This window comes from Colobus angolensis, unplaced genomic scaffold (genome assembly GCF_000951035.1).
Source record: "Colobus angolensis palliatus isolate OR3802 unplaced genomic scaffold, Cang.pa_1.0 Scaffold177, whole genome shotgun sequence".
Classification (NCBI taxonomy): domain Eukaryota; kingdom Metazoa; phylum Chordata; class Mammalia; order Primates; family Cercopithecidae; genus Colobus; species Colobus angolensis.
This window is the reverse complement of record NW_012114899.1, coordinates 691,705-714,512: the sequence shown is the minus strand read 5'-3', so window position 1 is coordinate 714,512 and position 22,808 is coordinate 691,705. Positions and strand designations below refer to the sequence as shown.

At 38.9% G+C, this 22,808-nt stretch overlaps 1 protein-coding gene across 3 annotated transcripts in view; it reads left to right on the top strand.

Moving 5' to 3' along the window:
* Nucleotides 1-7,282, top strand: part of MINPP1 (multiple inositol-polyphosphate phosphatase 1) — a 57,128-nt gene extending 49,846 nt beyond the window's left edge. For all 3 annotated transcript variants that reach the window (XM_011938750.1, XM_011938749.1, XM_011938751.1), the window contains one exon: nucleotides 5,984-7,282. In XM_011938750.1, the coding sequence (XP_011794140.1) occupies nucleotides 5,984-6,162 (179 nt within the window). In that variant the 3' untranslated portion in view covers nucleotides 6,163-7,282. The remainder of the gene's footprint in view (nucleotides 1-5,983) is intronic.
* Nucleotides 7,283-22,808: the final 15,526 nt, after the last annotated feature.

Here is a 22,808-nt window from a genome sequence, read left to right as displayed (position 1 = left end):
AACACATGCACACGTATGTTTATTGTGGCTGGCTTCTTTACCACAACTGGTTTTATCAGCAGGGTCCTTGTGACCTGTGTCTTGAGAAACACGTTCTGCCAAACTATCTTAATCAGCTTTTTTAGAACTGTGCTTTTCATTGAATATTTTTTTCTTATTGCATGTGCATTTCAGATGAAAAACCTGAGAAATGTGGTCTTTGCCTTTACATTCTTGGAAAAGAATCGATGCCTTATTTAAGAAACAATCAGCTGGGCGTGGTGGCTTACACCTATGATCCCAGCACTTTGGGAGGCCGAAGTGAGAGCATCACTTGGGGCCAGGAGTTCAAGACCAGCTTGGGCAACAACGTAAGACCCCATTTCTTTCTTTTTCTTTTTTTTTTTGAGACGGAGGCTCGCTCTGTCGCCCAGGCTGGAGTGCAGTGGCCGGATCTCAGCTCACTGCAAGCTCCGCCTCCCGGGTTCCCGCCATTCTCCTGCCTCAGCCTCCCGAGTAGCTGGGACTACAGGCGCCCGCCACCTCGCCCGGCTAGTTTTTTTGTATTTTTAGTAGAGACGGGGTTTCACCGTGTTAGCCAGGATGGTCTCGATCTCCTGACCTCGTGATCCGCCCGTCTAGGCCTCCCAAAGTGCTGGGATTACAGGCTTGAGCCACCGCGCCCGGCAAGACCCCATTTCTACAAAAATAAACAAATAAATAAATGAGTGGGGCGTGGTGGTGCGCTCCTGTGGTCCTAGTTACATGGGATTCCTACGTGGGAAGAGCACTTGATCCCAGGAGTTCGAGGCTGCAGTGAGCCATGGTCACGCCACTGTATTCCAGCCCGGGTGACAGAGTGAGCTCCTGTATCTTTAAACAAAAACAAGGAAAATAATATCATTTTTAAAAAATTTTATGGGATTTTTTTTTACATGTGCTTTTGCCAAATTGCATATTGCTGAAGAGTGTTACTAAGCACTGACAACGAAGTCTTCCTCAGTCAGTATGTTGAAATACTACGTTTCTTCCCACAAATAAGAACTGATTTGATTTTAAATGATTTGTTTTTCTTTTTTTTTTTCCGAGACAGATTCTCACTCTGTCACCTGGGCTAGAGTGCAGTGACGTGATCTCGGCTCACTGCGACCACCGCCTCCCTGGTTCAAGTGATTCTTGTACCTTAGCCTCCTGAGTAGCTTGGACTACAGTCGTGTGTCACCACACCCAGCTAATTTTTTTGTGTATTTGATAGAGATGGGGTTTTACTAGGTTGGCCCACCCGTTCTCAAACTTTTGACTTCAGATGATCTGCCCACGGCCTCCCTAGGTGCTGGGATTACTTGATTTTAAATGATTTTAATCAACAATGATTTGAAAGTAAATTTAAGTGACTAAGAAGTTACTAAGTTCCTCAATTATTTACTCCTCATAAACAAGTATTTTCTTATCAAAGGCATTAAGTTTTTTCCAAGTAAAATTTTTTGGTATAAGCTGTTTCCATACGATTTAATTTATGGTATACCTGTGGTTTTGCTTTTGCATTTGGATCTTTAGCACTTTTGGATGTCTGATGAATTTTAAAATATGCTATTCAATGAAATGAGTTTGTTACTTGATACTGTGTTTACCTTTAGAATAAAGTGTTAGGTACTGATGATATTTTAGGAGAACTGACTTGAACTCATCTCCTGGATTCTAAACTCAGCACACCACTGATTTGTGTGCTGGGTCACTTCACTACTAGAACTGCTGTGGCTCTTGCTGCCACTGTGGCTGTTTGCTATCACTGTGGTAGTGTTTGCCATAGAGCCATCGATCAATCTGATAGCAAATATGCGAGTATTTTTCTGTAGCTCAAATCCAACAGCTTTGCAAGGGAAGTAGCTTATCTTCATTTGGCAGGAATGAAGCCTGAGGGAGATTGAGTAATCTGCCCTAAAATTTGCTCATAACTAGGTTATGCCCTCTAGTTTTCAAGCTGCTTAGTTTTTCCCTCTCTAAAAGGATATGATAGTAGCTGTATCATACGATAAGCAATTACTTTGCTAAGGCTACAATGAGCAGCATTTCTGTTTTAAGACTTAGTAGGAATGTATTCATGACCCAGCTCAAACACCACCTCCCCAGCAAAGTGCATTCAATTCTTCCTCAGACAGATGGATTTGTTCTTCTCTAGGTTTCTCTAACAGACACATGCAAATCTGCAAGAGCCAGAAATGTTTCATTTGTGTTTTTGTTCTTTTGTGCCACTATTCTTCTCCCCTCCCCTCCTCTTCCAAGAAGAAACTAGCATGGTGCCTGGCACTTGGCATGAAATGACAGGGCATGTCACATCTAACAAATTAACCAGATGGATCTTTTGAAAAGTCTCTTCTTTATTACGTTTTGGAAAATTGAGTGCAGCTAATTTGCCCAGGGCCTTTTGTATGAATACGAGCATCATCAGCTAGTGGCTTTTTCTTGAGTAGCGAGCTACGTTAAGTCACAAAGGATAAAAGTAGAAAAATAATGATTATGAATGAAATTGTGCTCTTTTTAAATACTTTTCATTATCAACAAACTTAAAATATTTATAGTTGGTTATTGTAAAAATATATAAATTATAAAAATAAAATTATAAGTTTATTATTCCCTACAGGCACATTTCAATTTCTAAGCCAAATCTTGTTCTTGCTTTTAATGGCTCTAGTTTTTGTAAACTATTATCCTTGTTTTATTATTGTTTTACTAGTGCATTTAACTAGACCTTTAAGATATTGGGGTTTTTTTGATGTGTTTCAACTTTGTATAATAGACATTGCTCTATGTAAGAAGATAATCAATACTTATGGACTTTATAAAGAGTTAGCACTTTTGCTTCCTATTGAAAATTGTCTGGAATTCTAAAATACAATTTTAAAACAAATTGGATTCATCAAATGGTAGAAGACAGTAATTTGTTTTTGATGGGATGGTTTACTGTGAGAATCTAATATATAAACTTCCTTGATTTCCCATAAAACTTCCGATAAGCATTTTTAAGTATAATTTTCCTCAGATTTCTTCTGAAGAATTCACTGATTTAACATATCACTGACAGTAAGGCAGTAAAAAAAAAGGGGAGGGGGAAAGTGTTTCCTGCCTTTTGTATAAACCCAAGGAACCTTGAAATTTACAACTTAAATCTGAGTCACAGTCTAGATTTCATTTCTTCTATAGCTTGGATGCAATTAATGAACTTTGAACTCATAATTTGTGCTAGCCCTTTTGGTCTCTTTCCTTCCCCCAATTTATAGTTTTCATGTGTGTGTTTTTGTTTTTCTTGTATCTTTTCTCCTATTTGCTATTTATTTGATTAACTTTTGAATCTAAGTATGTAAAACTGTCCATACCACTGTCTGTCCTGTGCTCTCCAGCGTAGTAGCCACCAGCAACATGTGGTTATTGGGTGCCTAAAAAGGGGCTGATCTGAGTGAAGCTGTACATAGTGTAAATTATGCACTGGATCTCACACACTTGATAGAAAAAAGAATGTAAAGTTTACAAATGGCGTATAAATTACTTGCTGAAATGACAGTAGTTTGGATATATTGTCATATGTTGTCCCTAGTTTATTAGAGTTCTTGCATGGGGGAAAGCGGAGAGAGTTACTGACAATAAATTCTTCTGGTTAGATAGTGGAGGTGTTGCTGCTGTTGCTGCTATCCTCCCTGACCTGTTTTGTGTCCTAATAGATTCCATGGTGAGCAATAACTGAGCATTGAATTTAGGATTGCTTCTGGCTTTGAGGTTTTTAGGTTTCTACCTAATGGCTAAAGGATTTAAAATGTAAACCAGTATATTTATATTACTTGTTTTTCTCTTAACTTGTATCCTTATTAAATTTCATTATTTAGATGATGACAGTGGTATTAGCTTAGACTTGAATATACTGAGATGTATAAAGGGGCCAGGCAAGTAACAAAGGAATGAATTCATCCTACGTTAGACAATGTGGAATGATACATGTGCGGTGCAACAAGTATGTGCCCTGTCTAGAGGTTGGGTAACCTTATTCCTGTTTAGCTGATTATGGTCTTATGGGTATATATGGACTTGTGTTGCCAGATCTTTCAGATTTCTAAGAAGAGCCAAAAATCTGGATTTTTAAGAATCTTAAACCTCTCAATTTTTAAATACTGATAAGTAATGCAAAATTTAAAAATACTTGTGCTGGCCAAACTAAATATAGCTGTGTTCTGAATGCTACTGCTTGGTAACTTCAGACCTAAGAGGCTGCTTCTTGGAAATAAATACAGGTTTTAGGTATTTTAAATGACCTAATTAAAGTATACCAGTTATGAAGAGAGGCTTGGTATCCTGTTGATGAATGGCTTTTAAGTCTTACACCTTTTAGAGAATATTAATCTCAAAGTAGTGAATAATTGTCTTTTAGCTTATTTTGAAATACTGTTAACAGTTTCAGTGTACTTTTTGAGTATATATTTCTAGCGTACTCTTATATATGGAAGTTATTCTGCTCATTTTTTCTTACATGCTTTTCTGTAGTTATTTTAATATGAATTGTTTTCCTGAACATTTAGAAAAAGGTTTGTGTCAGATTGCTTGTCTCATCTCACAGAGCCTCCCCCACCCCCACCCCGTTCTGGTGTGTGTACTGTTCAGAAGTATGATGGGTTGTTTTCTGAGATTTCCTGGCTCTGTTCCTCTCCCCCTACTTTCATGTGGACTTACTTTTTCCTTTATCTCTTCTGTCCCTCTCCTGCTTGGCTGAAATTTCACTCCCAGCAGTTTCTCTAGTGTGAGCCCTGTGTTTGGAGAGTTCACAGGAGCTCCAGGTTTCTCCAGCCCCAGGAGTCACTGCAGGCCTGCCTTGCACTCACCAAGTCCTGGAGAGGACTAAATACTTCCCAATTTGAGCTACTATCTCCAATTCACCCACAGTGCTTCCAGTGAATACCTATTGGCTGTTTGGGATTCTCCTGTTCTCAGATTGCTCAGATGCTCTGTGACTTCTCTCTGCTTTCTTCAACAGATACTGATAATATCTAGTGCTTGAGACTGGATGCTACTTGGAGTGGTTCATAGAGAATACTTTTCCACCTAGTTATGTTGTAAATGTTTCCCATGGGTTTTTGGATTTGCTATCTACTTGCTCTGTTTATGTGTATTGAGGGCAGAGGGAATCAGGAAGGTCTAGAACTGCTGCTTCTGTCCTCCCAGAAAATCCAGATGCACTAAATTGATAACCTGATGAGTGGTAGCAAAAATCAGACAGTCATGTTTGAATAGGTTTACAAATTATATTTAAGAAAAATAGAATTATGTATTTCAAAATCATAGAATTTTGTAATTCTATGTGAGAAATCATAGAATTATGATTTCAAAATTTTTTCTATAAAAGTAGGGAAAAGGCTAAGCAGCCATTCGCTGCTTCTTATAAAAATTCTTTACCAGAAAAAAAAAATCATAGAAAACTTCAAGAAAAAGAATTGATTTAGGTCAGTGTTTAAAGTGGTTTGTATTCCTGGCACTTTATACTCCCACTCCCAACCAGAGACGCGTTGTTTCTGCCACAGTAGGTTACATCACTAACCTTTTGTGGGTTTTGTAAACCATTGAAGGATTAATCTCCATGGAGTAATATTTACTAAGGGCCAGTTTGCTCAGTTTTATGCACAGAAAGGCAATACAGTGTTGAAATACACATCTGTTTCAAGTTCTTGTATCTATAAGACACTTGTCTCTCTTTAAACAAAGGAAAATATGTATGCACACTGTTTTATATGGATTTACAACAGTACAGTGATCCTGAATTTCGGAACTTCACTTTCAGTATAAAAAGTTTAGTTCTCTGCCACATGGAATTTCAGCCGTATGCTTGAGTAATGTATATAAAGATTTAAAAAATAGATGGGATTATTTAAACTAAAAAAAGATGGGAAAGTTACTCCTAAGTGTAAATACTGTGTTCTATGGCAAGAATGTATATACCTTATTTTCCCTTTATTTCTGTTTGAAGGTCTCAGCCAATTTCTTCTCCAGTCATCCTCCAGTTTGGTCATGCCGAGACCCTTCTTCCACTGCTTTCTCTCATGGGCTACTTCAAAGACAAGGAACCCCTTACAGCTTACAATTACAAGGAACAAACGCATCGGAAGTTCCGAAGCGGTCACATTGTACCTTATGCCTCGAACCTGATATTTGTGCTTTACCACTGTGAAAATGCTAAGACTCCTAAAGAACAATTCCGAGTGCAGATGTTATTAAATGAAAAGGTGTTACCCTTGGCTTACTCACAAGAAACTGTTTCATTTTATGAAGATCTGAAGAACCACTACAAGGACATCCTTCAGAGTTGTCAAACCAGTGAAGAATGTGAATTAGCAAAGGCCAACAGTACATCTGATGAACTATGAGTAACTGAAGAACATTTTTAATTCTTTAGGAATCTGTAAGGAGTGATTACATGCTTGTAATAGTTAGACAATTCCTTGATTACAGGAAGCTTTTATATTACTTGAGTATTTCTGTCGTTTCACAGAAAAACATTGGGTTTCTCTTTGGATCTGGACATGAGATGTAAGAAAAGATTTTTCACTGGAGCGGCTCTCTTAAAGGGAAACAAATCTATTCACAGAAACAGCTGGCCCTGCAAATGTTTACAGAAATGAAATTCTTCCTATTTATATAAGAAATCTCACACTGAGATAGAATTATGATTTCATAATGATACTTGAAAAGTGCTGGAGTAACAAAATATCTCAGCTGGACCATTCTTAACTTGATTGAACTGTCTAGGAACTTTACAGATTGTTCTGCAGTTCTCTCTTTTCCTCAGGTGGGACAGCTCTAGTGTTTTCTTAATCAGGAATATTGTGGTAACTTGGGAGTATCACTTTGGAAGAAAGTAACATCTCTAGATGAGAATTTGAAACAAGAAACAGAGTGCTGTAAAAGGACACCTTCACTGAAGCAAGTCAGAAAGTACAATGAAAATATTTTTGGTATTTGGTATTTATAAAATATTTGAACATTTTTTCAATAATTGCTTTTTACTTCTAGGAAGTCTCACAAGACCATCTTAAATTATTATCTGTTTGGACAATTAGCAACAAGTCAGATAGTTAGAATCAAAGTTTTTCAAATCCATTGCTTAGCTAACTTTTTCATTCTGTCACTTGGCTTCTATTTTTGTATTTTCCTATTATGTGAAATGTATCTTTTAGTTGTTTGATTTTTCTTTCTTTCTTTATAAATAGTTCTGAGTTCTGTCAAATGCCATGAAAGTGTTTGCTATAATAAAATTCTTGTGACTTTACTACCAGGTCTTTTCTCCTTTCCGTGTCAAAATACAATCAATAATTGATGGTAAAAGTTTGGAAATCCAAGCAGCTTTGACTCACCTGGCAATTTAAAGCAATTTTCTTTGAATAGAAATTTCCTCAAATAATGGATTTGTTAATGCATTTTATTTTAATTCATATACACCTTAAAGGTAAGATATTTCAAAGGAAAATCTGATATTTTTCTTTAAAATATGTGTTTATTCTTATTAAACAACATGCAGTAAAATCCCCTACCAGAGTCTCCTCTTACTAGTTTTATGGTACTTTGCTTTCAAGGAGACAGACCATAGGAAAAACAACACATGTTTAGGATATCCATGTGTCTGCATACAGATTGTCATATGTGACTTGGATTAGGACATTTTCAAGCCAAACTTTAGTTGATAAAATTGGAAAAATCAGTTTGAGGCTTAAAAAAAATGGCAATAAGATCTTTTTTATCACCCATAGTTGAAATATTTTCTAATTAATGCTTAGTCATTTGAGTTTTTTAGCCAATGAAGTTATCATATGCTAATTTAGAGAAAAGATAAAAAGATTTTTAATGCTTTCCCTATTAATAAGAAAACTTTGTGTTGCTTTTGGTTTACAAAATATGACCCAGGGACACCTTTAAAATGATGTCATATTAACTGTTGGGTTATGTGACCTTGACAACACTTTTTTGGATAGATCTTCTAAGGTTAAAAAAAAGTAGCACTAATGAGTAAGTAAAAGAAACAAGCTGACAAACACTGGGAGCTGTAAATATAGTATGTGTGCTATGAAAAGATGAAGAAGGACCATTTCAACATGGGATTTTCAGAAACTGAATTATTCCCGAAGGGACACGACATATAAAATATTCTCAGAACACAAATTCTAGAAAGAAGATACAAAGGTTAGAAAGAAAGGATCTTGGGTTGAAGTGATCTTGGGAAACATGGGGTTATCCTGTGGAATGTCTCTGGCTTTTAATGTTCTATTGTTTATTATGAATAAAGGAGGCATTATAGTAGATTACATTTTTTTCTATCTTTCTTGACCTGAGTACATTCTCATTTACAGTCATCATAAATTGTAACTCCACATCAGGAAAAGAGATGTCATATTCTTCCAATTAAAGATTTATAGTTTGAGTTCCATACTGGAAAACTTGGGAGGAGGTTAACTTTAAAAACTGTGTTTAACTATTTTGTCATTACTGAAATAATGTATTTTAAGATGAAAGGATTCTTAATTGTATTCTTTAAACTAGCCTCAATTCAATACCTTCCATGTACTATATTCTGTGACTCACCACCCTATAGCCTAAAGGAACCCAATGGCATGTGTTTAATCCAAAATTTTTCAAAGTTTCTGATTTATAATCTATGACAATTTACAATCTATGACAATTGTAAATGAGAATGTACTTTGAAAATTTTTGGATTAAACTAACACATGCCATTTGGGTTCCTTTCAGGCTATAGGGTGGTGAGTCATGGAATTAAATACAAGTGGAGGAAAAATTGTACTCAGTTGTAAATCTAAGTGTCACAACTGTATATTGAAATTATGACATGCAGACATCCCTGATTTTTTGATTAGAGATCTTCAAATGAATGATGTTTTATAAAATAGATGACTAGCTGGTAAATGCTGCTGGTGCATTAATACGCACTGCTGATTCTGCAAAGTTCTGGTGTTCTCATTTCTTTAAAAAAAATGTAAATATGCAAACAAGAAAACAAAATGATGAGCACCATATCCATCCTGTTTTATCAAAATTAACATTATAACATTTGTTTTAGATTTAAATAAATGCTGTTTTGAGGACTTTTGTATACCTCCATGATTCTATTAGCCCTATACCCTGTCTAGAGGTAATCATCAACATAAAATTCAGTATTCATCATTGCACTGCATGCTTGATTCTGGAAGCTTGCAATATTGTGGGAGTTTTACATTTTTCTATAAAAAGACTTACATTCTCTGTATCATTCTTGAATTAGTAATTTGTTTTAACTGCTCTATTTGTTTTTCAAGACTTTTAAAAATCCTGATCATTTGTTGCAAATTAATACCTTCAATTTATCAATGCTGGTTGAGTACTTTTATATACAAACACTATACTTTTAGTCTGGGCATATAAAGATGAATGAACTTAGGGGTTTTTTTTATTATTATTCAAGAAGTTTATCTTAAAAGATCTGAAAGCATTTATTGTCTGACACATTAACTTAATATTTTGTATCCTTTGAATACTTTTCGAAGTATCAAAGACTATGAAAGTTTCATAGGAATTAAATTTCATTGTTCAATAGGACATGACTATATAGTCATCTTTGAATCTATAAAGATGTATTTTAAATATTTCATATGAAAATACTGGATGGAGGTTAGGCGTAGTCCATTTTTGCTAGTGTTACAGAAGTTGTGATACTATTCTGGTGTTATTCTCATTTAAGAAATGTCTAAAATGAGAATCTCTAGATAAAAACTAAAGGTATTATCTAGGATAGGATATGTGAAGAGTTGAACATTGAAAAAAATAATCTTTGGCTAACAAGAGTTCATTTGTAATAGGTGACCAAATTACTCAGTTATGCCAAAATTTAATCTTTATTGGTTTGACATTTTGGTTGATTAATTTCTATGGACATTAGCTATTTTTTCTGTGTCATCTACAGCTACATGTGCATTGTACTGTACTTACTGTTTTCTGTGGTCATGTCGTCATTTTGAAGTTCCTGCTGTCCAACACACACTTACTTGATACTGCTTTTGTGGATGATCTTGATCTTAATTTTAACACTGAAATCAAAACTCAATGTGTAAGGGAAAAAGTAGTTCATTTTTTCCAGGCATATTCCACTGTTATGATATCTTTATTTGAATGCTTTCCTTTTGTAAACTGCAGAACTGCTAATGCATGCCCTTAGAGATGTGAGAGTTACATACAGCCTGACCAGAATATAAACTGTACAGTTTTGGAACACATTTTTCTGAGATGGTATTTCATGTGGTTCATTGATGACAGTGGGAATTTGGACTGTCTTTTGCCAAATGTAAGCTGAAAATATCTGCATTACTTGCATATACAGTTTGCTTATATCTAACTATTACCCTGAACTTAGATCAAAGATCACCCAACTCTCTGTTAACTGTTCTTTTTCTCATATTCATTTGTTTCTTTCCATTCACATGGCAGCCTCTTTTCAGTCTATTTAGCTATGCTTTGTTCTGTGTATGTGTGAGAATAGTAGTATTTTTGACAGAACGCCACATCAAGAAAAGAGATGTCATATTCTTCCAGTTAAAGATTTATAGTTTGAGTCCCATACTGGACACCTTGGGAAGAGGTTAATTTTAAAAACTGTATTTTGTCATTACTGAAATTATTTTAAGATAGAAGGATTCTTAATTTTATTATTCTTTAAACTAGCCTCAATTCAACATCTTCCGTGTGCTACATTCTCAGATTTTATTTTATTCTTATTTTTAGAGACAGATTCTCACTCTGTGGTCTAGCCTGGAGTGCAGTAGTGCCATCATAGCTCACTGCAGCCTCAAACTCAGCTCAAGTGTTCCTCCCACCTCAACCTCCCAAATGTCTGGGACTACAGGCACACTCTACCATGCCCGGCTGATTTTTAAGTATATTGTAGAGATGGGGTCTCACTGTGCTACCCAGGCTGATTTTGAACTCCTGGGCTCAAGTAGTCCTCCCCCATCGGTCTCCCAAAGTGCTGGGATTACAAGCATGAGCCACTGCACCCGGCCCATTCCCAGATTTTAAACCATTTAGACCCAAGCAATCCATGTTCACACTTTTGTTTGTTGTACTGGGAGAATAAATATTTGTTGATTAAAATGACAGCCTTCTGAATTGGGTAATACTACTGGTAAAATAAAGTTGAATTCGGATATTTATTTTACATTATTTCTAAGATGGCTAATGTGGAAAATTAAGTTGGAATGAAAGTCTATAGATTTTTCTCTGCATTAACAATTTGGGTGCTTTGGGAAACTTTTTCAACAAGTATTATGGAAAAAAATACAGTTTTGATATAAATTACATAAGTATATACTGGTGAAATATATATCCTTGGATACATACAGATAAGAAAATCTATTTAATTGATAAAAAATTGATTTGATTGATAAAAAAAAACAAAAAAAAAAAAAAAAAAGGTTCTTAATTGGAAACGCTAATTTTGCTCCAGCCATAGTTGCTCTTCGGGAGACCATTAGTTTCTTTTTCTTTTTCCTATTTTTTTTTTTTTTTTGAGACAGAATCTCGCTGTCGCCCAGGCTGGAGTGCAGTGGTGTGATCTCTGCTCACTGCAAGCTCCGCCGCCTCCTGGGTTCATGCCATTCTCCTGCCTCAGTCTCCCTAGAAGCTAGGACTACAGGCACCTGCCACCACGCCCGGCTAATTTTTTTTTATTTTTATCAGAGACGGGGTTTCACCATGTTGGCCAGGATGGTCTCGATCTCCTGCCCTCGTGATCCACCCGCCTTGGCCTCCCAAAGTGCTGGGATTACAAGTGTGAGCCACCGCGCCCGGCCCTCTTTTTCCTATGTTTTATGTTTTTTTTTTTTTTTAATTACTGTTTTTTGAGATACAGTCTCACTCTTATCACACAGGCTGGAGTGCAATGGCACAATCATGGCTCACTGCAGTCTTGACCTCCTGGTCTCAAGTGATTCTCCCACATCAGCCTTCCAAGTAGCTGGGACTACAGATGTGTCACACCATGCCCTGCTAATTTTTTTATTTTATTTTTTTTTTATCTTTTGTAGAGACAGGGTCTCAATATGTTGCCCAGGCTGGTCTTGAACTCCTAGGCTCAAGCAATCCTCCCACCACAACCTCCCAAAGTGCTGGAATTGCAAGTGTGAGCCACCACGCCTGTCGGATTCTTTCTCTTAGATATTTTTCTGTCTTTTGCCTTCGTGAGATGAGAAGCCTAGTTTTGGGGAGACAGGATAGTGTTTTTTTCTCTTCTGTCTGTGCAGCTTTGCTCCCTGAAGCTTTCTGTCAGTATTTGCATTATGAAAATTAGGTTAAGGGCCTGGTTTTCTAATTAGTCTCTTTTAGATAGTCATACCATGCAAGTGCCATTTATAGTGGAAAAAAACAACTGTCTCAGCTTTTCTTCCTACTTCAGTGCTATGAGACTGAAAAGACTCTTCTCAGAGAAATTGAGATCCTTGGGGCAGGACATAAAAAAAATAAAATAGAAACAACAGCCTTCTCTGCATTTTCCTTACTAAGAGATAATACACAAAACTCCCAGATTTAGACATAGGTTCCAGAAGCAGGTAGGATTCTATTAATACATCCCTATTACTCTGGTTGCAAGACTTCAGGTTTTTCTAGTTAGGAAAATAAGGGTAGACCAGCCAACACTGTGGAACTTTTCAAATAGACTGCTAATTTTTGCCTCAGTCACCTGCTGGAGGTAGGCAAGTCAGTAATACTCGCTTTTCAAGTCTAGTTGCTATCAGCCTAGCTCTTGAAAAATAGCTGGAAGCATGTCTAGAAGACTTTCCTGCAGCCCTGTGGCCTACATGATGTTTCAAAGGACTGTTTTCTTTAACAGGTCTAAAAACTGATGATGTAAACGAAAAATAAAATTCTAAGCCCCCCAACTGACTGAATGGACCCCTTCATGGCTAAGGAATTCCAAGAAACCTGAACAACTAGTTCAGGCCATCACAGGAAGAAGGGGTTGGACATACCTTGTTACATCCTCCCTTTGAAGTTCAGGAAAGCTCACCAGCGTTAATGTGAAAATAGAGATCGTAACAATGACAAAACAGACTTTAACAATAATATACCAAATTCCAGCGAGACTCTGGTACAGGATCACATAACAGCAGGCCCTGAGGTAAATCAAGTATTTTATCCCAAAACAAATTTCTTTGGCATATTTTGAAATGGCCCTGCAAAGCTATCTCTTGTGGATGAAATCTACATTCTGTAGAGAACCTCCTTCACTTGCTAGGTCTTTTCCAGAGTCTGACACCTTTTAAGTTTCGACAAGAGATATTTACCATCTATTCTGTCTGAAGCCTACTACATGGAGGCTTCATCTACATAAGAATCTTGGCTTCCACAACCTCCCCTAGCTTTAACATTTCTTTATGCTGACTTCAACTCTTAAGGCAAAGCTCAACTCTTTCAACCAAGCGAAGTCTTGGAATCCACCTATGACCTGGAAGCCCTCCCACATCAAGATGTCCTACCTTTCTGGGCTGAACCAATGTATACCTTACATGTATCAATTTATGCCTTTGCTTGTAACTTCTGTCTTCCTAAAATGCATAAAACCAAGAACTATAACCTAAACACGTTGGCCGCATGTTCTCAAGACCTCTTGAGGCTGTGTTATACGGGCGGGGTCCTTAACCTTGGCAAAATAAGCCTAAATCGATTGACTTCTGTCTCAGGTACTTTTTGGTTTGAATTACAAACTGTTTTGTAAGCCCCATTATAGACCTGGGTACATGTATTTGTTGGTATTTGTGCAAACACAGGTGAGTAAAGTCCAGTCTTAAGAGAAAATCATCTCATGTTACAGAGCATAATGCATCAAAGTACTTTGTAATTCTCAATACTCAGCAACGTACCTGATGTTAATTAATCTGTAAAATAAATCATGTATTAATAATAGTTGCCATTAAGCACTATAAATGGTACTTTGTTAGTCTACGTAATCCTATTTATAGCACTGTGAAGTTGCTAGTATAAAACTCATTTTGCAGATGAGGAAATTGAGGTCATTTCAACTTTGTGTTGAAGATCCTGTAGTAAACAGAATAACTGATGAATCCAAGAAATTCCAGAAAACGCCAGAAGACCCTTGGTAGCTGCTGCCTCTGGCCTTTTTTTTTTTTTAATATGGAGGCTAGCTCTGTCAGTCAGGCTGGAGTGCAGTGGGGCAATCTCAGCTCACTGCAACCTCCACCTCCCGGGTTTAAGCGATTCTCCTGCCTCAGCCTCCCGTGTAGCTGGGATTACAGGCATGTGCCACTACACCTGGCAAATTTTTGTATTTTTAGTAGAGATGGGATTTCACCATGTTGGCCAGGCTGGTCTTGAACTCCTGACCTCCAGTGATCCACGTGCTGCCTCAGTCTCCCAAAGCGTGGTATTACAGGCGTGAGACACACCACGCCTAGCCTGGGCATATATTTAAACCTCATAAGGGAAGAGCCCAAAGTGCAGAGAACTGGTATCAGCAGGTACATATTATGACAATGTTGAGTTTGACTAATCTTCCATCTTTGACCTGTTTATACAAGGATAAGGTATATGAAAGAAGAAAAGAAGAAGGTACCTATTTTTTTTCCACATGATAAGTACTATTCAAAGTTGTTACAGCAATATGGGTGGTTGAAGTGGAATTTGGACCTAGTTTATCTGGGGTGTTTTGATTTGCAGATTGTTTCAGTAACGGAATGATTGCAACTAATTCTTGATTATGCACACCACTGCAATAAAAATATTTTGAATATGCTGCTACCCTTTGGCCATTTCTGTAGCCATTGGCCTCTAATTATTGGCCTCCATAATTGCTGAGGCTGAGAAGTTGCATGCTTAGCAGGAAATGGAAAGGAAAAGAAAGTGTCAGCCTCTTCTATGACCTTTTCTAAGACAAATCAATTGTTTCTATTTCTCCAGGCTCCGCTGACTGTATTATGCACCTGGTCTAGAACACTTTCTGAGTTAACCAGGAGGGTGGGACGAGTTAATTATTCTTCTGCTGTCACTTAGAAATGTATTTGTAGAATTTTAAAGCAAAGCACATCTCAGACCTTGTTGGAAATTCAAAGTTGTTTGGATTTCAGAATATGGGAACTATAGTTACATTGTTTATTTTCCCTTTCATGGCCTTTATAACCCTTTTGAGCAATAACTACCTAACAGGCATGGGATTAGGCACTGAAGATAAAATATTCTGTGCCCTCAAATATTTTATGTACATACATAGAGTGTATGTGTTAATTGTTAGTCCTGTTTTAGAAACAATGTTCCTTAGGAAGTCCTCCGTCTTAGGAGGATTCCCAAAAGAAGGATGGTTTCTGTTCTTGAATTAGAATTTTATGCCCTATCTACCCTCCACCCTATCTCTATTTAGTGAAGCAGTTGTAATCTACGTATGCCAGCCCTCATAACCTCACTCCTGTAACTCAACTGTTAGAGTCCATAAAACCAGGCTCATTGCAAACACAGCAATGGCAGCTGACAGGTGTTTACCAGATATCTGTGATGCAGAATTTTATGGGGGATGAAGAAGTCAAGAATTTGCTGCAGACTTGTCAGAGGCAAGTTGCATACATTGCCCATGACAATGATCTCTGTCCTACTGCATCTTATAAACTGAGTATACCACTTTGACTGTCATCACAACAATTTGTGTGACAGCAAACCCCACATGACCACCAGTTGTTTTATATCAGTAAAATATTATTACATACAGACATTGCTAGAAAATATTTCCCAATCTGAGGACTGACTATAAAATTTGATCTCCCAGTGATGACCTTGCCACAAATGTGGCATCACCTGGGGACTTGGGAGCCGATATGTGAGCTTTGCCTATATATCTACTTCTTTTTTTTTTTTTTTTTTTTTTGAGACGGAGTCTCCCTCTGTCGCCCAGGCTGGAGTGCAGTGGCCGGATCTCAGCTCACTGCAAGCTCCGCCTCCTGGGTTTACGCCATTCTCCTGCCTCAGCCTCCCGAGTAGCTGGGACTACAGGCACCCGCCACCTCGCCTGGCTAGTTTTTTGTATTTTTTAGTAGAGACAGGGTTTCACCGTGTTAGCCAGGATGGTCTCGATCTCCTGACCTCGTGATCCACCCGTCTCGGCCTCCCAAAGTGCTGGGATTACAGGCTTAAGCCACCGCGCCCGGCCTATATATCTACTTCTAATTGATTTTTCTGAACCTCGGTTTGGGGGGTGTGGCAGTAGGGATTTGGTCAGGAGGGCTGTTTCTTGTCCTTTCTAAGATCTGATTCAGTTCCCACCCCATTTGTATCTGGATCTTCCCTTTCCTTTACCCTTTTTGTCCCTGTCCTATTTAATACGGATTTTTATTCCCAGGTGAGTCTCCTCAAAGCAGGGATGTGTCCTGGAAGGGAACTTCAGCTGGTGAAGTTTGAGAACTCATAGGGCCCACCTGCTCAAGTCCCTTCATCACTTAAGGTAAACTTATTGTACAACAGCAGTTTGTCTGCTGTTGTCTGTTGGTCCTCTGCGTTTTCAGTGAGTACCTTTGGGTGACTTGGGAGTTCTTCAGTTCTTAGGCCCATTAGCTACCCAAAGCTTCCTTCTGCTGCTTCCTACAAAGATGATGTTTATGCGGTGGGGGTCTTATAGCCATCAGTGGCTTATCACACACTCTCAGATTTGGAAATTCTTGGGTGTCAGATCCAAGAGAAGTTCCTCTTCAAAAGTTTAGTTTGTTTAGTTTCTTTGTTCTCTACTTTCAAGGTCCAACTTCCTTATCCTTTGTGCCTCCCTGCTCCTAGTTCCAGTAAACAACTCTCCTGCCAGTCCTTAATCTACAGAACCCACATCTACTACTCACTCTGTAATTTACCCCTCCCACTGTGACAGCTCTTCCTCCAAAAGCTGTCTTTCAAGTTAGCCAATTGGGTTCAGTTTAGATTGTGCGGTCCAACTTCAGCCAACGGAGACAGGACACAGTAGTAGAGACAAGCTGCGTTAGGAATAAAAACCCTTCTCTCCTTTCATCGCTCTTGCGATCAGACAGATGCAGGCAGCACCCTTCTGCAAAAGTAAATTTGCCTTGTTAAAAAATTTTCTGTCTAAGTGCTGGTTTCTCACTGCAGCACCAAGCACTTGTTACTAACACTGGGGATAATTTATCACATAGTTTTGTTGTAGATATTGTCTGTGGGTTTTTGTTTTTTTCATTTTATTTAAGACTAGTCAAGTGTAGTAGTGAGAAAAGGGAAGAAGTAGAAACAAGGAGTTTGATGTGTGACTGAATGATCAATTCAAACAGCTCCCTTCATACAAGCCTTTCTTTTCTATTTTCTCTTTTTTCTTTTATTTTTATTATTATTATTATTATTTTTGAGATGGAGTCCCTCTGTGTTGCTCCAACTCATCTCAAACTCCTGGGTTCAAGTGATCTTCCTGCCTCAGCCTCCCCAGTAGCTGTGATTACAGGCATATATCACTGTACCCATTTGCCACTTTAGTTGCTGTTTTTATGTGGGGTGGAGGTGATAGATTAGAAATATTTTTAAAATCATATCATTACCATCATATGAGAATTTTCCTAAGTCTTTTAGAGAATTGCATGTTGAATATATTTTAATGTACTTATATGTACTTATTCATCATTCATATATCTTCTTCGGTAAAGTGCCTGTTCAAATATTTTGCCCATTTTAAAAGTGTGTTGTATAAGGAAGGATGGCTGACTAGATGCATTTTATACTCACCTTCTCCACTACGAGAAACCAAAATAGTGAGTAAATAAATCATACTTTAAATAGATCATCTGAGAGAACACTGGAAGTCAACAGAAAAGTGACAGAAAACACCTAAGGCAAGGAAGGAGAGGAAAGTAAGGCGGGCTGCTTGGCTGGGATCAGCTGGGAACCAGGAGACACTCTCCAATGTGGGGAAAGGGTAAGTGAGAAACCCCCAGTAGAGCACATTCCCACCACGATATTCTGCTATCTTAGCCACAGGAGGGCTCTTGAACCCTCCCAGGCCCTGTAACTAACAGAGGGAGCTACCTGGAGACCATGCAATGGCACAGCTACAAGGGTGGAGGTTGCATTGGGTCCCACGTCCCCCCTCCACCAAACCATAAGCAGCTACAGCAAGGCACCATTTTGAGAGCCCAGCCCCCAACAGGCTACACATTGCCCTGGGGCTTAGCAGCTCCAGGGCTAAGGCACAAATGAAGCATGGACTGCTGCCCTCAGGGCTGAAGCACAAGCAGGGTGATTGTGCCCTCCCCTCCCCAATGGCAGGGCCACAGCATGACTACTGCCACCTCACCCGAGCATTCTACCAGGGGCCTTGAGATTGCCCCACCACTGTCCACCATGGCAGGCACTTGCACACACCATCAGGTGGCCTGAGGACAAATCTGCTCAAACTGGCTTGGCCCCCACCTCATGTCAGAGCATGTAGTCTAGGGGCTTAGGGATTGCCAAGCCCAGCCCACCACCATTGGCACCTGAGCACTCCTCTAGGGGACCTGAGATTGAGCCTACCCAACCTGCTGCTACCACCACAGCTGGCATCTACCTGCACATGCTATCTGGGGGGCTGGAGACTAGCCCACCCAGGCTATCACAGCCACCACCAATAGTAGCACATACCTCTTGGGACCCAGATAGTCATTTCAGTACTGCTACTGCCATTGCCTAGAACATGCCAACTGCCCAGAGGCCTGAGAACATACTCACCCTCACAGCTACCATTGCTGCCACTACTGGCATTCAGACAAGCCACCTGGAGGCTCAAGAACTGGCCTGCCTGGACTTGCTGACACTGGTGCCAGCATATGCCACCTTGGGACCCAAGGACAAGCAGGCTCAGCCCACTGGGGTCTGAAGACTGGACCATGAGGGATCTCGGTCCCCAGCAAAACTTCACCACAGTCTCCACTAATAACTGTACCCTAAGCCATCAAGGAAATCATAGATACCACTGATGCTGCTTACAGCCAAAGAAATCATACAGAGACTATCCTACTGCATGCACCTAGAATTAAAGTCAATGTGCACTACCCAACCAAAACCATAGACACATCTTCAGGAAAAAGTCCTCCCATACCAAAGCAAATTCATAAAATTGAAAGAAATGGCTGTTATACAACATGTACAGTTATCAATGTAAGAACACAGGAAACACTGAAAATGCAAGAAAATATGACATCTTCAAAGAAACAATAGTTCTCCAGGAACAGATCCCAATCAAAAACAAATTTACACAATCCTGCAAAAAGAATTCAAAATATTGATTTTAAAGAAACTCAGTGAGATACAAGAGAATACTGAAAAACAAAGAAATCAGAAAAATTTCAGGATATGAATGAAAAACTCAACAAAGAGACATACCATAAAAAAGAACCTAATAAATTCTGGAACTGAGGAATTCAGTGAATGAAATACAAAATGCATTCAAAAGCTTCAACAATAGCCTAGATTAAGCAGAAGAAAGAACCTCAGAATTTGAAGATACAAGTCTTTTGAAATAACCCAGTCAGACAAAAATAAAGCCAAAAAAAGAGAGAGAGAGAGAAGCCTGTATGACATATGGGACACTATAAAGCAACCAAATATTTAAACTTTTGGAGTCCCAGAAGGAAAGGAGAAAACAAAAATGTTAGAAAACCTATTTAACAAAATAATAGCTAAAAACTTCTCAAGACTAGCAAGAAATGTAGACATCTAGATACTTGAGACTCTTGAGAACCTCAAGCAAATACAATGCAAAAAGGTCTTCGTGGCACATTGTGGTCAAACTGTCAAAAATCATAGAGAATTCGAAACACAAGAGTAAAGCATCTTGTCACCTATAAAGGAACCTCTCATCAGACTAACAGCTGACTTCTCAGCAGAAACCTTATAGGCCAGGAGAGAATGGGATGATATATTCAAAATGCTGAAAGAAAAAGCTGCCAGTAGAAGACATTGTACCCAGCAAAATGATCCTTCATGAATGAAGAACAAATAAAGTCTTTCCCAGATAAGGAAAAGCTGAGGGAATTCATCACCACTAGACTGATCCTGCAAGAAATGCTTCAGAGAGTTCTACACCTGGAAGCAAAAGAATGTTATCTACCATTATGAAAACACATGAAAATATTCAAACTCCTGGTAGAACAAAGACAAAAATAAGGGAAAATAAGACTCAACTCTTACCACTAAAGAAAATCACCAAACTGCAATGATAAAGAGAAAGGAAGGAACAAAGGATATACAAAACAACCAGAAATCGTTTAATAAAATGAAAAGAATAAACCTTTACATATCAATAATAACCTTGAATGTAAACAGATTAAACTTTACACTTAAAAGATATTGACTGGCTGAATGGATTAAAAACACATAGGCCAACTATATGCTGACTACAAGAAACTCATCTTACTTGTAAGAGACATAGAAAGTAAAGGGATGAAAAAAGATATTCCATGCAAATTGAAATGAAAAGCAAGCAGAAGTAGCTATGCTTACATCAGATAAAGCAGACTTTAAGTCAAAAACTGTAAAAAGAGACAAGGTTACTATATAATGATAAAGGGATAAATTCAGCAAGAGGATATAATAATTCTAAACATATATGCACCCAACACCAGAGGAACCAGGTATATAAAGCAAATATTACTAGATTTAAAGGGAGAGATAGGGATCAAGTACAGTGGCTCATACCTTTAATCCCAGCACTTTGAGAGGCCAAGGTGGGAGGATTGCTTGAGCCCAGGAGGTAGAGACTACAATGAGCTGTGATTGTGTCTCTGCACACCAACCTGGGTGATATAGTTTGGGTGTTTCTCTCTGACCAGATCTCATGTTGAATTATAATCCCCAATGCTGGAAGTGGAGCCTGGTGGAAGGTGTTTGGGTCATGGGAGCAGATTCCTCTTGGCTTAGTGCTGTCTTCATGGTCATGAGTTCTCATGAAATCTGGTCATTTTAATTGTGTGGCACCAGTCCCTTCAATCTCTTTCTTGCTCCTGCTTTCATCATGTGATATGCCTGCTCCTGCTTCACCTTCTGCCATGAATAAAAGTTTCCTGAACCCTCCCCAGAAGCTGATGACAGCACTGTTTCTTATACAGCCTGCAGAACTGTGAGCCAATGAAACTTCTCTTCTTTATAAATTTTCCAGTCTCAAGTATTTTTTTATAGCAATACAAGAACAGCCTAACACAGAAAATTGGTACCAAGGAGTTGGATATTGCTATAAAGATACCTGAAGATTGAGAAGCAGATTTGGAACTGGGTAACAAACAGAAGCTGGGAGAATTTGGAGGGCTCAGAAGAAGATAGGATGATGAGGGAAGGTTTAGAACTTGTTAGAAACTGGTTAAATGCTTGTGACCAAAATGCTGATGGTGATATGGACAGTGAAGGCCAGGCTGATGAGGTCTCGGATGGAAATGAGGAACTTATTGGGAACTGGGGCAAAGATCGTGTGTGTTATGTCTTGGCAAAGAACTTGGCTGCATTGTTTATGCCGTAGAGATCTGTGGAAGTTTGATCTTGAGAGTGATGACCTAGAGGATCTGGCAGAAGAAATTTCCAAGCCACAAAATGTTCAGGAAGTAGTGAGACTGCTTCTAACAGCCTGCATTCGGATACAGGAACGAAGAAATGACTTAAAGTTGGAAATTGTATTTAAACAGGAAGCAGAGTGTAGTAGTTTGAAAAATGTTCAGCCTAGTCACGTGGTAGAGAAAAATAAAGCTTTTTGGGGAGAGGAATTAAAACATACTGTAGGAGAACCACTTACTAAAGATGTTTACATAACTAAAAGGGAGGCAAATGCTAATGTACAAGGGGAAAATGCCTCAAAGTCATTTCAAAGATCTTCTGGCAGCCCCTCCCATCACAGGCCTAGAGGCTTATGAGGGAAGAATGGTTTCCTATGCCAGGTGTGGGGCCCCATTGCCTTGTGCAGCCTTGGGATATTGCTCTCCACATCCCAGCTGCTCCAGCTCCAGCTCCAGTCCTGGCTCAAATGCACCCATGTACAGTTCAAGCTGCCACTTTGGAAAATGCAAGCTGTAATCCTTGGTGGCTTCCATGTGGTGTTAAGCCTGCAGGTGCAAACAATTCAAGAGTTAAGGAGGCTTGGCAGCCTCTGCCTAGATTTCAGAAAGTGTATAGGAAAGCCTGGGTGCCCAGACAGAAGCCTGTTGCAGGGGCAGAGCCCTCACAGAGAACCTCTACTAGGACAGTGTGGAGGAGAAATATGGGATTGGAGTCCTCACACAGAGTCCCCAATGGGTCACTGACTAGTGGAGCTGTGGGATGGGGAAACTGTCCTTCAGACCCCAGAATGGGCAATCTACCAGCAGCTTGCGCCCTGCACCTGGAAAACCTGCATGCATTCAACTCCAACCAACGAGAGCAGCCCTGGGGGTTGAACCCTGAAAATCCACAGATGTAGAGCTGCCAAAGGCCTTGGGAGCCCACTCCTTGCACCAGTGTGCCCTGGATGTGGGAAATGGAGTCAAAGGAGATTATTTTGTAGCTTTAATATTTAATAACTGCCCTGATGGGTTTCAAACTTGCATGGAGCCTGTAGCCCGTTTCTTTTGGCCTGTTTCCTCCTTTTGGAACAGGAATGTTTATCCAATCCCTATACCCCCATTATATCTTGAAGTAACTAAATTGTTTTTATTTTACAGGCTCATAGGTGGAAAGGATTTGCCTTGTCTCCAATGAGACTATGAACTTTTGAGGTAATGCTGGAATTAGTTAAGACTTTGGGGTACTGTTGGGAAGTCATGATTATATTT